The 15,451-nt window shown below is 42.7% G+C and overlaps 2 protein-coding genes across 2 annotated transcripts; one reads left to right on the top strand and one right to left on the bottom strand.

Annotated features, from left to right (window-relative positions):
- The first annotated feature begins 2,879 nt into the window (after window positions 1-2,879).
- LOC138971991 (sodium-dependent glucose transporter 1-like) lies at window positions 2,880-7,680 on the top strand. Its single transcript, XM_070344834.1, has 4 exons — window positions 2,880-3,010; window positions 3,415-3,565; window positions 4,277-5,223; window positions 5,487-7,680. Exons 1-4 carry the CDS (start codon window positions 2,891-2,893, stop codon window positions 5,694-5,696), a joined length of 1,428 nt encoding a protein of 475 aa, XP_070200935.1. The 5' UTR covers window positions 2,880-2,890; the 3' UTR covers window positions 5,697-7,680.
- A 911-nt stretch (window positions 7,681-8,591) lies between these two features.
- Window positions 8,592-15,400, bottom strand: LOC138971643 (sodium-dependent glucose transporter 1C-like). The gene is made up of 4 exons (XM_070344410.1): window positions 14,564-15,400; window positions 13,503-13,653; window positions 9,454-10,406; window positions 8,592-9,100 (listed from the first exon to the last, which is right to left on the bottom strand). Exons 1-4 carry the CDS (start codon window positions 14,681-14,683, stop codon window positions 8,900-8,902), a joined length of 1,425 nt encoding a protein of 474 aa, XP_070200511.1. The 5' UTR covers window positions 14,684-15,400; the 3' UTR covers window positions 8,592-8,899.
- Window positions 15,401-15,451: the final 51 nt, after the last annotated feature.

Below are 15,451 nucleotides of genomic sequence, written 5' to 3'. Positions count from 1 at the left end.
CCATACCCACACCACTGCTTTTTGAGATTGCTTACTCAAATTGTCAATGATAGCCTGTTATCAGGTGTTTTTCCATCATTGTTCAAAACTGCACTTGTCAAACCACGTCTCAAAAAACCTAGTCTTGATGTCAATATGTTGAAGAACTATCGTCCTGTATCTAATTTATCATTCTTGTCCAAAGCTTTTGAAAAGGTAGTTTTGAAGCAGCTGTTGTCATATTTGAACACCCATGATTTGATCTCGCACTCTCAGTCCGCTTATCGCCCTTCTCACTGTACTGAAACAGCCCTACTTAAAGTAATCAGTGACATTCTGTCTGCTCTGGATGGTGGTGATGTGTCGAGTGCTTACCCTACTTGACCTTTCTGCAGCGTTCGACACGATTGACCATGTCACGCTTCTCCATAGACTTCAGACTCTGTACGGCATCTCCGGTCCACCGCTAGCATGGTCCGCCCCTTGATCGGGAGGTCGTGGGTTCGAACCCCGGCCGGGTCATACCTAAGACTTTAAAATTGGCAATCTAGTGGCTGCTCCGCCTGGCGTCTGGCATTATGGGGTTAGTGCTAGGACTGGTTGGTCCGGTGTCAGAATAATGTGACTGGGTGAGACATGAAGCCTGTGCTGCGACTTCTGTCTTGTGTGTGGCGCACGTTATATGTCAAAGCAGCACCGCCCTGATATGGCCCTTCGTGGTCGGCTGGGCGTTAAAGCCATATGTACTCGATGACTATACACGCTAATTGCTTTACCAACAGCTGGAGACATGCTAAATTAAGTTCCCTGCAAAATATTGTGGTCTAGGACCCCTTAAATGTTGAGATATTTGAATTTTCATTTTGATCTGGATCGTCCTATTTATAGATTTGGCAACACATGTAACGTTGATGCAAGGGAGAGAACTCCGCGGCTTTGTTGACATCCTCACTTTTTCAGAGGCTAGAACAAGCTGTAATGCATGTATTATGGTCCGCGCATGGTGACATATCGTCATTATATGGTCTTATGGTGCGTTTGACATCGATTGTGGGCAAACTACACTTTGTAAACACGGGAGTGCGTTAGTATGCCTTTAAGCAAACAAACAAACAAACAAACCGCTAGCATGGCTTGAGTCCTATCTCATTGGCAGGACTCAGGCTGTGCTTGTCGATGGCCAGATGTCTGCTCCAGCCCCACTTTCTTTCGGCGTTCCTCAAGGTTCAGTACTCGGTCCCATCCTTTTCATCATGTACACTAAGCCCCTCTCCACACTGATTCAAAACCATTCTGTTTTAAATCAGTCTTTTGCTGATGACACCCAGCTGTATAAACCCAGTCCCCCTGCAAAGACACATTCCACCATCCAGACCATTCAGACATGCATCACTGATGTTAAATCTTGGATGGTCGATAACAAACTTAAGCTGAATGATGATAAGACTGAAGTCTTACTGTGCAAAAAGAAGAACACTACATTTCCCTCTTCCCAACCTGTTTCTGTTCAAATAGGCAACACCGACATTCTTTTCTCACCATCAGCTAGAAACCTTGGATTCACCCTTTCATCTGACATGACCCTTAACAAACATATATCTTTAGTCTGTAGAGCAGCTTATTTTGAGCTTTGTAAGATCAGCACCATTCGCCACACACTCTCCTCTCAAACAACTAACACTCTTGTCTGTGCCTTTGTTCTTTCTAAACTTGACTACTGCAACTCTCTTCTCTCTGGCTGTCCTCTGTACCTCCTGCATAAACTACAAAAAGTCCAAAACTCGGCAGCACGCCTCATTCTGAAAGCACAAAAACGAGATCACCCAACACCACTTCTTCACACACTGCACTAGTTACCTATTCAAGCCCGCATTGACTACAACTGTCCACCCTCTGCTTTAACTTCTTTTCTGACTCGTCTCCTGCTTACTTCTCTGAACTCCTCACCGTCTATTCTCCAGCAAGACAACTCCGTGCCTCTTCTGACTGTCGCATCCTCACCACACCAAAACCTACGGACAACGCACTTTTACTTTCTGCGCACCCACACAATGGAATTCTCTCCCCTTTCACATCCCCCACTCTCAGTCACCCCAAGCATTCAAACGAGCACTTAAAACGCACCTCTTCAAGAAATACAACCCCTGATTTTGTTTTCTCAGTCCATCAGTAGGCTACATGTAGGGTATTTGTTGTTTTAGTGATAATGTGATAATGTATATAAACATCTAGGGCTGTTTTCAGTATTGTTGATAACATGTTCTGTTTGATTTAAGGGTATTCAGCTGGTATTTCCTTGTTTTCACTACCTATTTTATTCATGTTTTTATTACTTAGTTAGTGGAAGAATCTTTTGTAATGTGTGTTTGATGGTGTATGCTTTTAATTAAGCGTTGCTGACTATGAATGTAGATGTAAATGCTTGTATAACTGTGTTTTAATTTTAAATGTGTCAAGCGCAAAGAGCATAATTGTAAAGTTATGATGTTGCGCTATATAAATGCTCATTTATTATTATTATTATTATTAAAAGAAATCTTTAATCCGAAAGTAGGTGATCCAGATAGTCAAGTGAACGGCATGTAAAGTTTGGATGAAATGACACGGGAATTAAGGCTTTCATTTTGGTCCGAATTCTGTTGCAATAATATTTTGGCGAAGTTTAGTTTTGCTTTGACGAATAGGATCTGGTGACAACGATAATAGGCCCCGCCTCTCTGGACCTGCATCCATTTAACAGCACAAGTGAAACGACCAGTGCAATCAATCAAGCTTTGCTTTGTCCAATAGGGATTGACGGCAGCAATGGTAGGCCCCGCCTCTAAGGACCTTCATCGACTCACCAGCAATACTGAGAAGCACAGTGCAGTCAATCAAACTTTGCTCTGTCCAATAGGGATTGACGGCAGCAATGATAGGCCCCGCCTTCTTGGACCTTCAGCTAATCACCAACACTGACGTGCAGCAAGCCTCCGCCCTCTTCACGTCATTGTCTGCTGGTAACATGGCTGGCTCGCTCCTGGTCGGGCTGGTAAGGCTAAACAATACATCTGTCTGTACTTTCTTCTATTTCTTCTTGTGCATTCGTGGGCTGAAACTTCCTAGCATTTTTCCGTGTATGACCGTTTTTACCCCGTCATTTAGGCAGCCGTATGCCGCTCTCGGAAGACAATCTTTGTGTACTGTAAAAACTAAAATGGCCGACAGATTGGAGAAACTTTCTTTTTGTTTTATTTTTGAGTGGGTTTTTTCTTTGTGTCAATAATATAAAGAGATCTTGAAAATAAGAGATCACATTGTTAGTTAACAAGAACAAGAGCAAGACCAAATACTTCATTGTCTGTCTTTACAAAACGAAAATTTGGCTTCAGGCCTGCCGAAAGTGTTTGCATTCTCATCGACTGCGTTTTGGTTCTACATTGTCCATTGTTCTAGTTGTATGACCTCTTCCACCCATCATTGCTTCTGATTGGTGGTATGCTGATGATGGCTGTGACGTCAGCCGTAACTCCGTTCTGCTCCCTCATCGGTGTCATGGTGGTCGTCTGCTTCCTTACTGCTACTTTTACACAGATTGTTGGTACCGGTAAGTTCGCTGGAGTTATCAAACTCGACAGAAGGCTAGGGACTTTTAGAGATCTCCCATGACAGATATCTCTCTCTCTCTCTCTCTCTGTCTCTCTCTGTCTGTCTGTGTCTGTCTGTGTCTGTCTGTGTCTCTGTCTGTCTGTGTCTCTGTCTGTCTGTCTGTCTGTCTGTCTGTCTGTCTCTCTCTCTCTCTCTCTCTCTCTCTCTCTCTCTCTCTCTCTCTCTCTCTCTCTCTCTCTCTCTTTTAATTCTTTGAATTTTGACAGGTTATCTCTAATGTTTGACGTGATGTTATTCAACTTTTCCAGTTCATACAGAAATGATGATATTTCTTTGGAACTGTGATTCGCTGAATGGTTAATCACGCTTTAGGGTTCTTTTTTTCCTTTTTTTTCTTACGCGGTGCTTCTAAGAGCTATATTTCTGCCTAGTGATCTTACGTCTACATCAAGTATGTCAGCAGTATATATTTTTTTAAATCACAGCCACTTCTTATTCAACGGTTGTTTTATTTGTTTGCACACTTCTGTGCAGGTTTGCAGTCAAACATTTAACGTTTTCAGAACCATCACTTCTTTTGACCTCCTAACTTTTGTTACACATTTCATGTATGTCTTGATTTGATTTTATTGAATTGATTACATATACATTTAGCGCACCATTAACGCCATGCACACGGATGTGATTGTGTTGCATCTGGTCTGTGCAGCCGCCACGGCAGAAGAGGTGAAGACCTGGGGAGCAAAGGCGTCAGAAACGGCGTTGCAAGCCATTAGCTGCGCGTACGCTGTTGGTGCTGTTGTGGCTCCCTTGATCGTCGAACCTTTCCTGGTCCCGATAAATGAAGCTGCGGGTTTCAGTGCTGTCAATTATTCAGTTCTGGATCCAAGAATCCAATTTGCGGGATCCAGTGGTTCCAGTGATTCATTTCTAGATCCAAGAGCACAAGACGTGGGAATTGCTTCTTTCTACTCTAACGAAACTTCCTCAGAGCCCTCGGCGCCAAAGACTCGAATTCATTTTGCTTTCAGCATTATCCCCGCCCTGTCTTTTCTTGCCTCCATTCCTCTTCTCGTCGAGTTCATCACAACGCGGCAGGCAGCGAGAAATGACGTAGACGGTTCGGGACGTGATGAAACGCTAACCGAGAAAGAGCACCGTGGAAGCCGCAACGACTACCACAATGGCCGACCGAACCTGCCTCGGGCGGCTTACATGGGAACTCTCTTGTGGGTGTGCGTCTTCAACGCCGTCTTCTGTGCCGTGGCGATGACCTTCCCCTACTTCCTGCCGACCTTCGTGGTGTTAAAGCTAGGCTGGAGCAAGTCTCGGGGCGCGCTCGTCACTTCAGCTTTCTGGCTCGCCTTCGCCGGATCTCGCTTCGCCTGCGTATTCCTCGTGCGGATCTTTCGTCCAGCTCAGATCCTGGTCAGCTGCTTTTCTCTCATGGTTCCCTCGTTCGTGGCGTTTCTTCTGGCATCGCTATGGCAACTAGACTGGTTGGTGTGGCTGAGCAGTGTCACGGCTGGTGTCGCTACCTCGGCTGTTGTTCCCAGCGGATTCTCGTGGGTGAATGACGAGCTGATGCCTGTCACTGGGAGAGTGACTTCTGTTGTCATCCTGGCGGCCAATGTTGGACCTTTGCTTAATCCTATGGTGAGTTGTAGCGCCTTGCATTTTTGTCCATGTGTGTGTGTGTGTGTGTGTGTGTGTGTGTGTGTGTGTGTGTGTGTGTGTGTACGTACATACGAGCGTGCTTGCGAGCGTGCGTGCGTGCGTGTGTGCGTGCGTGTGTGTGTGTGTGACTTTGATTTTTTCAGTGTGTTGTTGTTGTTGTTGTTGTTGTTGTTGTTGTTGTTATTTCACAAAAACAATCTGTTAAAAACACACTCCAAATCACAAATCTTCATTGGTTTCAGGTTGTAGGTCACATGATGGAAAACAGCGGCGCCATCTGTCTGGCATACGCACTGGCAGGGGAAGCAACTCTGTGTGCTTTGATATTTCTGCTACTATTGCTCTTTTCTCGAACGTACCTCCGCACGAACTATGGCAGCATTCAAAATGATGACGTCACCCAAGATCATCAGCCTTTGCTTTCTGTTCCGGAAATTTTACAGAAGAGATAAACATCTATAGTCTATGTCAAGCATAAGAAAACAATAATAATGTACTCACCGGAAACATGGACAACCCAACATGAAGACGAATACGTACAGACGTGTTTGTGTTCCCCACATGTTTGATTGTCCATGTTTCTGATTAGTACATTTTTTATTGTCATATTTTTTTAGTACTTCTCGCCTGCAGTATCTTGTTCCTGTCAAGCATGAGAAATTCACTTCACTAAACTTTGCTGAAGAGCTCAAGTTGAACATAAACATAGACTGTGTTTACGGGAAAAAGAAACAAACTGAATGCAATGATGAATTTCAGATAACTAATTTTGTTGGTAGTTTGTCTTGCAGATTTTAGTTATTGGATAAAAGCTGTTACTCAACTTAAATACGAGTGACGGGCGCAGTGGCCTAGTGGATAAGACATCGGCCTTGTAATCGGAAGGTCGTGAGTTCAAATCCCGGCCGCGGCCGCCTGGTTGGTTAAGGGTTGAGATTTTTCCGATCTCCCAGGTCAACTTATGAGCAGACTTGTGTGTACACGCAAGCACAAGACCAATTGCGCGGAAAAGATCCTGTAATCCATGTCAGAGTTCGGTGGGTTATAGAAACACAAAAATACCCAGCATGCTTCCCCCGAAATCGGCGTATGCTGCCTGAATGGCGGGTTAAAAATGGTCATACACGTAAAAACCCACTCGTGCAAAAACATGAGTGAACGTGGGAGTTTCAGCCCATGAACGAAGAAGAAGAGCAGAAGAAATATGAGTACTGTTCGCACAGCAATACACCGAGGCAACGTTTCAATTTGCGTGGTTACGTAGCTCGACTCGTAGAAGGTTGATGCCTGTTAACCCGTGATTTGCACAGAGGGTATTTCAAAAGAATTTTAAACAGGTGTTGATAGGGAGAAAAAAAGAAGAAAAAAAAACCCAGCACAAAACAAGAAAAAAAAAAGAATGATTTAGACAGCAGATTGTAGTTGTTTTTTTGTTTTTTTTATCCACACTAAATGTTACGCCATATACAACGAGAACGATTATTTTGGAGATTGATTTCCACATTGTAAAACAAGTTATTTGATATTTTATTTTCACAACGGAGCGGGTTTGTGTGTATGTATTGATGGAATAACCTGCATTCCTCTCTTTATTGTTCTTGTATTTTTGTATTTATTAACTTGTTTTCTTTTTTTTCTTTTCATGTACCCCCATGGGGTTCCCTGAAAATAAAATTTGACTTGACTTGACTTGACACAAATGTAATCACGTAAATGCGCCCGATATTTTCTTGTCATCTCCAAAGTCAAGGGATCTATTAGTGTTTTTTAGTTTTTTTTAATTCATTACTTTATTGTCCCATCGCTGGAAAATTCAGGTCGCTTCCTCCCAGTGAAAAGCTAGCAGCAACAGCGTCGCGCTACCCCAAAGCCAAGGGATCTATTAGATTTTTTCCTTTTTTTATTATTACTTTATTGTCCCATCGCTGGGAAATTCGGGTTTGTTTTCTTTGTTATGCTAAAAATCGTAATATTTTATCTATCGGGTCCAAACTACCCCCATCCACCCAGCATAGAGGCTCTAAACAACAAATATTGATAATAATAAAAGGCATGTATTACTTTGTGGAACGCTTGTATGCCATTTTTACATTTTTACAAATCGCGGTTATAGGTTCGATGTAATTTGTAAAAAATGTTACATGTTTACAAATCACAGGTTAACAACGCCTTACACACAAAGGCCAGTTCGTCTCAGCACATGTGCGATTGCTACACAGTCTGAGAATAACAACTGGAATGGACATGTACGTGTGATGTCTTTAGTGTATAGATCGAATTCTGTGCCTTCTCCGCTAAGTTCCTTTTTAAGTTCAGTCAAATATTGACTGTATGTTTTCAAGTAGACTATCATTTAGAGGGACCCTAGGGTGCGTGTGTGTGTGTGTGTGTGTGTGTGTGTGTGTGTGTGTGTGTGTGTGTGACTGTGTGCGTGTGTGTGTGTGTGTGTGTGCGTTGGTGTGTGTGTGCGTTTGTGTGTGAGTGAGTGTGTGTGTGTGTGATGTGTGATGTATGTGTGTGTGTGTGTGTGTGTGTGAATGTGTGTGTGTGAGTGTGTGTGTGTGTGTGTGTGTGTGTGTGGTGTGTGTGTGTGTGTGTGTGTGTGTGTGTGTGTGTGTGTGTGGCGGTTCCAATATAACTACAGGACAAATGTCTGTGTTCGACTCCTTGCAAGAAACTCATTGCATCTAAAATCCCAGGTGGGGGGGGGGGGGATTGTGCAGGTATATGTATGAGAGTTGCACAGCCCCTTTCAGCCAGTGATCACATAACTTCACTAACTTTTCTGCAGAGGGTCGGCATATGATTGAGCGAAAGAGGATGAATCTGACTATCTGGTTGTACGCTTGTATGCCATGTTGTTTATCATTTTTCGAATGTTCATAAGCTGTTTGCTTCTCATTGATTCATATGGTGTTGTACAACGATTGAATAAAACATGGTTAAACGCAAACTATTTAAATATCAACAAATATTCCGTTATGGATGTGTGTGTGTGTGTGTGTGTGTGTGTGTGTGTGTGTGTATGTGTGGGCGCGTGTGTGTATGTGTGTGTGTTTATGTGTGTGTGTCTGTCTGTGTGTCTCTCAGTCTGTCTGTCCGTCTATCTGTCCGTCTGTCTGTCTGTCTGTCTATCTGTCCGTCTAACTGTCTGTCTGACTACCTCTATGTATGCGTGTGTGTGTGCGTGCGTGTGTATGAGTATGTGCGTGTGTGGGTCTGTCTGTCTGTTTCTATGTGTGACCGCGTGCGTGTGTGTGTGTGTGTGTGTGTGTGTGTGTGTGTGTGTGTGTGTGTGTGTGTGTGTGTTTCACAAAAAAGACATAAGATGCTCACAATAACTCACACGGTTTATTTTTCTCCTTAAATATTCGGTTACAATTGTATTGATCCATACACCTTTTTGTATACACCTTTTTAACAGGTCGAAAGTCACTGAAACACAACAAACAGTATATACCATGTCGTAGTTTATTTTAATAACCCGAACGCCTTTCTGCACATTGCTTTTTGGTAGACCAGAGGTACGAAATGTTAACGACAACAATATTCAAAAGAGTTTAGCCTATCTTTAAATTATCACTGCAATCTTTTGTCAAGTTTGTGTTCATCCCTTCAGCAAAGTTCAGTGAAGTAAATTAGTCACATCTGATGTTTATCCCTTCTGAACAGTTTCCGGAACAGAAAGCAAAGGCTGGGTGACGTCATCATTATGAAATCTGCCATAGTTTGTGCGGAGGTACGTTCGAGAAAAGAGCAATAGTAGCAGAAAGATCAAAGCACACAGAGTTGCTTCCCCTGCCAGTGCGTATGCCAGACAGATGGCGCCGCTGTTTTCCATCATGCGACCTAAAACCTGAAACCAATGACATGAGACGATTTATGTTTTCTTTTAAGTGTGTTTTTTGTTCAGTGAAACAAAGGCAACAACATCAGCACCAACAACAACTCACTATCTCTTTCTCCAAAACTAACACACACGCGCACACACACACACACACACACATCCACACACACACACACACACACACACACACACACACACACACACAAGCACACACACACACACAAACACACAAGCACACACACATCCACACACAAATACACACACTCAGACGTGCGCGCGAGCGTGCACGCACGCAGCACACACACGAAGCACATTTCCTTAACGTACCACGCCAACCGGCCATGCAATCCGCTACAACTCACCATGGGATTAAGCAAAGGTCCAACATTGGCCGCCAGGATGACAACAGAAGTCACTCTCCCAGTGACAGGCATCAGCTCGTCATTCACCCACGAGAATCCGCTAGGAATCACAGCCGAGGTAGCGACACCAGCCGTGACACTGCTCAGCCACACCAACCAGTCTAGTTGCCATAGCGATGCCAGAAGAAACGCCACGAACGAGGGAACCATGAGAGAAAAGCAGCTGACCAGGATCTGAGCTGGACGAAAGATCCGCACGAGGAACATGCAGGCGAAGCGAGATCCGGCGAAGGCGAGCCAGAAAGCTGAGGTGACGAGCGCGCCCCGAGACTTGCTCCAGCCCAGCTGTAACACCACGAAGGTTGGCAGGTAGTAGGGGAAGGTAATCTCCACGCCAAGGAAGACGGCGTTGAAGACGCACACCCACAAGAGAGTTCCCAGGTAAGCCGCCCGAGGCAGGTTTGGTCGGCCATTGTGGTCATCGTTGCGGCTTCCACGGTGCTCTTTCTCGGCTAGCGTTTGATCACGTCCCGAACCTTCCACGTCATTTCTCGCTGCCAGCCGCGTTGTGATGATGTCGACGAGAAGAGGAATGGAGGCAAGAAAAGACAGGGCGGCGGTTATGCTGAAAGCAAAATGGATTCGAGTGTCTGGCACCGAGGGCCCTGAGGAAGTTTCGTTTGAGTAGAAATAACGATTCGTTCCCGCCTTCACCATACTTGGATCCAGAAATGAATCACTGGAAGCACTGAATCCCGCTAGTTGTATTCTGGGATCCAGAACTGAAAAATTGGAAGCGTTGAATGTCACTGTTTGGATTTTCGGGGCCAGGAAAAGTTCGACGATCAGCGGAGCCGCAACAGCACCAACAGCGTATGCGCAGCTCATGGCATGCAACGCCGTTTCTAACGCCATCCCTGCTCCCCAGGTTTTCACCGCTTTTGCTGTGGATGCTACACAGTACAGTTGTAACACATTCAGGGTTTGTGAGTCTGTACATACGCATCAACCTCCAAACACACCTATAGACGACAGTGTTAAGCGCTAACTGTTTACATGTGAAATCAACTCAATAAAATCAAGATATAAAATAAACTGCCTTCATTGTTTTGCATATCTTCTTCGTCTGCGTTCCTGAGCTTTTTACTTTCAAGGTTAACTTATGGTGAGAGTTCTCCGTTCCACACCGTATTTTACCTTGTTCAATTGTGTTGGTATACATTTAGAGTGTGTCTTCACACGCGTACAAACTTAGACATTCTGTTCACTAACATTTTGAACTCGGCTTCGCCCGGGAGTTTCTCACTTCGACTCTATATATTCTGTAAGAATGAGACAGTGTAAAAGTATTACCATCAACACACTCTGTTTGCTGACAAATACCTTTGATTTGAGTTATCTCCCTTCCTTAGGAAAGTTCTACGGATACTTGAGAAGCAGGTCTAACATTGACTCTTTATATTCTGTAAAGACTGATCAGGCATGCCTGCAAGAGAAGAGTTACCTCCCTTCCATGGGTGACACAGCATGACTTACCTCCCTTGCACTATATAGCCTGTATTCATAAATGGGGAGGGTAATTATCCGAGGAAGGAAACCATGTCTGGAGAAACTAAAACCCAGATGTATGCAAAATATCTTGTGCTTATATTTTGCCATCTCTGAGGTATGGCGACCACAGACAGACACACACACTTACATCCATTTTTACATTTAGTCAAGTTTTGACGAAATGTTTTAACGTAGAGGGGGGAATCGAGACGAGGGTCATGGTGTATGTGTGTGTGTGTGCGTGTGTGTGTGTGTGTGTGTGTGTGTGTGTGTGTGTGTGTGTGTGTGTGTGTGTGTGTGTGTGTGTGTGTGTAGAGCGATTCAGAGAAAACTACTGGACCGATCTTCATGAAACTTGACATGAGAGATCCTGAGTATGGTATCTCCAAACATTTTTTTTCATTCTTTTGATAAATGTCTTTGATGACGTCATATCCGGCTTTTCGTGAAAGTTGAGGCGGCACTGTCACGCTCTCATTTTTCAACCAAATTGGTTGACATTTTGGTCAAGTAATCTTCGACGAAGCCCGAACTTTGGTATTGCATTTCAGCTTGGAGGCTTACAAATTAATTAATGAGTTTGCTCATTAAAGTTGTCATTAAAATCGATTTTTTGCAAACAGATTTAAAATTGATTGCATCGTATTCTTCATCACATTCTGAATCTAAAAATATATACATATGTCATGTTTACTCTTAAAATGTGATCACAATTAACGAAAAAAGATTAATTAGTCTTACGATTAAAATGTAAGAAATCGATCCAAAAAGGATTTCATCTTATTCTTTATCATTTCCTGGTTCCAAAAACATATAGATATGATAGGTTGTATTCAAAACAAGCTCAGAAAGTTAACAAGAATACAGAAAAGCGCGCTTTCCTGCTTAGCACAATACGCTACCGCGCTATTCTGGCGTGTTAATTTCACTGCGTTTTGCACGTGGGAGGTGAGCGATTTCCTTCTCGCGGGGATTGACGAAGCTGTACTGTCTTGGTGAAAAAATACAGTTCGTTCAGTTTCATTCCGTGAGTTCGACAGCTTGACTAAATGTAGTAATTTCGCCTTACGCGACTTGTTCTTTCTTCATTTCTTCCCCTCATAGGAGCAATAGAGAGCCTCTAATATCACTGGCATGATGTGCTTACTACAGGTGAACAGTAGGCACTGGACTGGTCTTGCACAATATAAGCTGTATTCAATAAATGGGAGGTCCATAATCTGAGAAAGGAAACAATGAATGAAGAAACTAAAACCCAGGTGCACAACTGCGGCACATAGAGAGTGTGCAGGCATACTCTCTTGTTCCTGCCTCTTGCCATCTCTGAGGTATGGCGACACACACATTTACATCTTGTTTTATATACATAGTAGATAGATTACGAAGCGGCTGGGGGCAAAAAACATGGCGCCATTTCAAAAAGTTAGAATTTTGAGTACACAAAAAAGGCTTTTCTTAGCACAGTCTATTAAGAAGAAGAAAATAGAAAGAAAAGAAAAGAAAACAAGTCGCGTAAGGCGAAAATAACAACATTTAGTCAAGCTGTCGAACTCACAGAATGAAACTGAACGCACTGCTTTTTTCACCAAGACCGCATACTCGTAGTTTCGTCAGTCCACCGCTCGTGGCAAAGGCAGTGAAATCGACAAGCCAGAATAGTGCGGTAGTGGTCGCGCTGAGCAGGATAACACGCTTTTCTGTATCTCTATTCTTTTTAGCTTACTGAGTTTGTTTTTAATCCACACATATCATATCTATATGTTTTTGGAATCGGGGACCGACAAGAAATAAGATGAAATTGTTTTTAAATCGATTTCGAAAAATTAATTTTAATCATAATTTTAATTTTTTTATTTTCAGAGCTTGTTTGTAATCCAACTATAACATATGTACATGTTTTTGGAATCAGAAAATGACGAAGAATCAGATGAAATTGTTTTTGGATCGTTTAATAAAAATATAATTGTAATTACAAGTTTCCGATTTTTAATGACCAAACTCATTCATCAGTTTTTAAGCCACCAAGCTGAAATGCAATACCAAAGTCCGGCCTTCGTCGAAGATTGCTTTGCCAATATTTCAATCAATTTGATTGAAAAATGAAGGTGTGACAGTGCCGCCTCAACTTTTACAAAAAGCCGGATATGACGTCATAAAAAAAATGAAAAATAAGTCCGGGGATATCATTCCCAGGAACTCTCATGTCAAATTTCATAAAGATCGGTCCAGTAGTTAAGTCTGAATCGCTCTACACACACACACACACACGCACGCACACACACACACACACACACACACACACACACACACACGCACACACACACACACACACACATACACACACACACACCACGACCCTCGTCTCGATTCCCCCTCTATGTTAAAACATTTAGTCAAAACTTGACTAAATGTAAAAAAAAAAATAAAAAAAATCCACCATTAGTGATCTTTAAAAGTCCAAGCCCTCGGTCGATTTTTAAAACCTCCAGCCAACTTACTTGCACCAAAAGATGTCCCAAAGACGGCATTAAAGAAGCAGACGACCACCATGAAAGCGAAGAGGGAGCAGAACGGAGTTACGGCTGACGTTACAGCCATCATCAGCATGCCACCAATCATAAGCAAGGAAGGATTGAATAGGCCATACAACTAGAAAGTATCAACATTGGACAATTAGAAACACAGTTGATGATGATGCAAACACTTAAACTGATGTATATTTGGTTTTCTCTTTTTTGTTCAAGACACGGAATTCTTACAAAGTCATAGATCTTAAAAGACCGTTAGCCTTAAAAAAGAAGCAACTTTACGTATTTAAACAAACATCAAGACCCAAAAAAAAGCTTGTATAGCAAGCTGTTTAAAATGAACAAAAGTTTGCAATAATAACTTGTTTAAATCTAAATACAGAAAAAATAGACAACTCAAAACCCAAAGCATAAAAAGTACCCAATATTGACGGACTGTGTGATGATATCTTCTGCTATGGTCTGTTGAGACAGTGATATCAAATTCGAGACCGGAGGTCGAGATTTTGATATCACTGTCGAAACAGACCAATAGCAGAAGATATCATCACACAGTCAGTCCATGTTAGATATATTGCTAATTCTCTGGACAATTTGTATTTACTGTAAAGAAATTACAACAGTATCTGTCTTAGTTTTGGCTGTTTCATATCCCTCTCTCTGATTATTATTTCTTTTTGTTCACTCTTTTCTTGTACTTTTCAGTATTTCAAAATGTTTTTCCTTTCAAAAAGTCTTTTGTCACTTGCTCAACTAAATTCTGGGATAATTACATTTTCATATATATTTGTTTGTTTTTAAATTTAGGTGTTTTTGTTTTTGAAGTGGGGAAGCAATAAAGAGGTCGTCGATATCAAAACTGATATCGACGGAAATGTCGTCGATATCACTTTTGCACTGAGCTCAGTTTTGCCCAATTGACCAATGGAAATCCACGTAACATATGAAATAGCAATATGAAAGTATATAGTCCATCCTGTCAGCCTACTGAGGCAATGAATAGTACACACAGATATATTGTTTAGCCTTACCAGCCCGACCAGGAGCGAGCCAGCCATGTTACCAGCAGAAAATGCCGTGAAGAGGGCGGAGGCCTGCTGCACGTCAGTGTTGGTGATGAGCTGAAGGTCCAAGAAGGCGGGGCCTATCATTGCTTCCGTCAATCCCTATTGGACAGAGCAAAGTTTGATTGACTGCACTGTGCTTCTCCATAATGCCTGTGAGTGGATATTGGTCCTTAGAGGCGGGGTCTATAGTTGCTGCCGTCAATCCCTATTGGACAAAACAAATTTTGATTGACTGCACTGTGCTTCTCCATAATGCCTGTTAGTGGGTGTAAGTCCTTAGAGGCGGGGCCTATCATTGCTGCCGTCAATCCCTATCGGACAAAGCAAATTTTGATTGACTGCATTGTGCTTCTCCATAATGCCTGTGAGTGGGTGTAAGTCCTTAGAGGTGGGGTCTTTAGTTGCTGCCGTCAATCCCTATTGGGCAAAACAAAGTTTGATTGGCTGCACTGCTCTTCTCACTAATGCCGGTGAGTGGATATATGTCCTCAGAGGCAGGGCCTATCGTTGCTGCCACGAATATTGGACAAAACAAAACTCGATTAATGCATTGCGCTGTTCACTGGTTTGGTGATTAGTTGCAGCCGGCTCAAGAAGACCGGCCTTTTACTGCTGTGATCAATCACTTTGGGACAAAGAAAGGTTTGATTACCATGTTGTACTGTTAACAAATATGTTGACTGACTTCAGGTCTAGAAAAGGGAACCCCATCATTGCCTGTTAGACAAAGTAAAGCCTGATTAATTGCATAATTATTCTACTTTACACTATTGCATGATGACTGGGTTCTAATTCCAAGAAATGCGGGGCACATCATTGCAATCCCTTTTGGTGTGTGTGTGTGTGTGTGTA

Source organism: Littorina saxatilis, linkage group LG7, assembly GCF_037325665.1.
Source record: "Littorina saxatilis isolate snail1 linkage group LG7, US_GU_Lsax_2.0, whole genome shotgun sequence".
Classification (NCBI taxonomy): domain Eukaryota; kingdom Metazoa; phylum Mollusca; class Gastropoda; order Littorinimorpha; family Littorinidae; genus Littorina; species Littorina saxatilis.
The sequence above is the reverse complement of the archived record's forward strand: the minus strand, read 5'-3'. Positions and strand labels throughout refer to the sequence as shown.

Excerpts from the sequence above, each read along its gene's own strand:
- LOC138971991 (XM_070344834.1), top strand. The coding sequence starts at position 2,891 with ATGATAGGCCCCGCCTTCTTGGACCTTCAGCTAATCACCAACACTGAC. Across the intron at positions 3,011-3,414 it reads GCTCGCTCCTGGTCGGGCTG|TTGTATGACCTCTTCCACCC; the intron begins GTAAGGCTAAAC and ends CCATTGTTCTAG. Across the intron at positions 3,566-4,276 it reads TACACAGATTGTTGGTACCG|CCGCCACGGCAGAAGAGGTG; the intron begins GTAAGTTCGCTG and ends TGGTCTGTGCAG.
- LOC138971643 (XM_070344410.1), bottom strand. The coding sequence starts at position 14,683 with ATGATAGGCCCCGCCTTCTTGGACCTTCAGCTCATCACCAACACTGAC. Across the intron at positions 13,654-14,563 it reads GCTCGCTCCTGGTCGGGCTG|TTGTATGGCCTATTCAATCC; the intron begins GTAAGGCTAAAC and ends GATACTTTCTAG. Across the intron at positions 10,407-13,502 it reads TGGGACATCTTTTGGTGCAA|CATCCACAGCAAAAGCGGTG; the intron begins GTAAGTTGGCTG and ends TGTACTGTGTAG.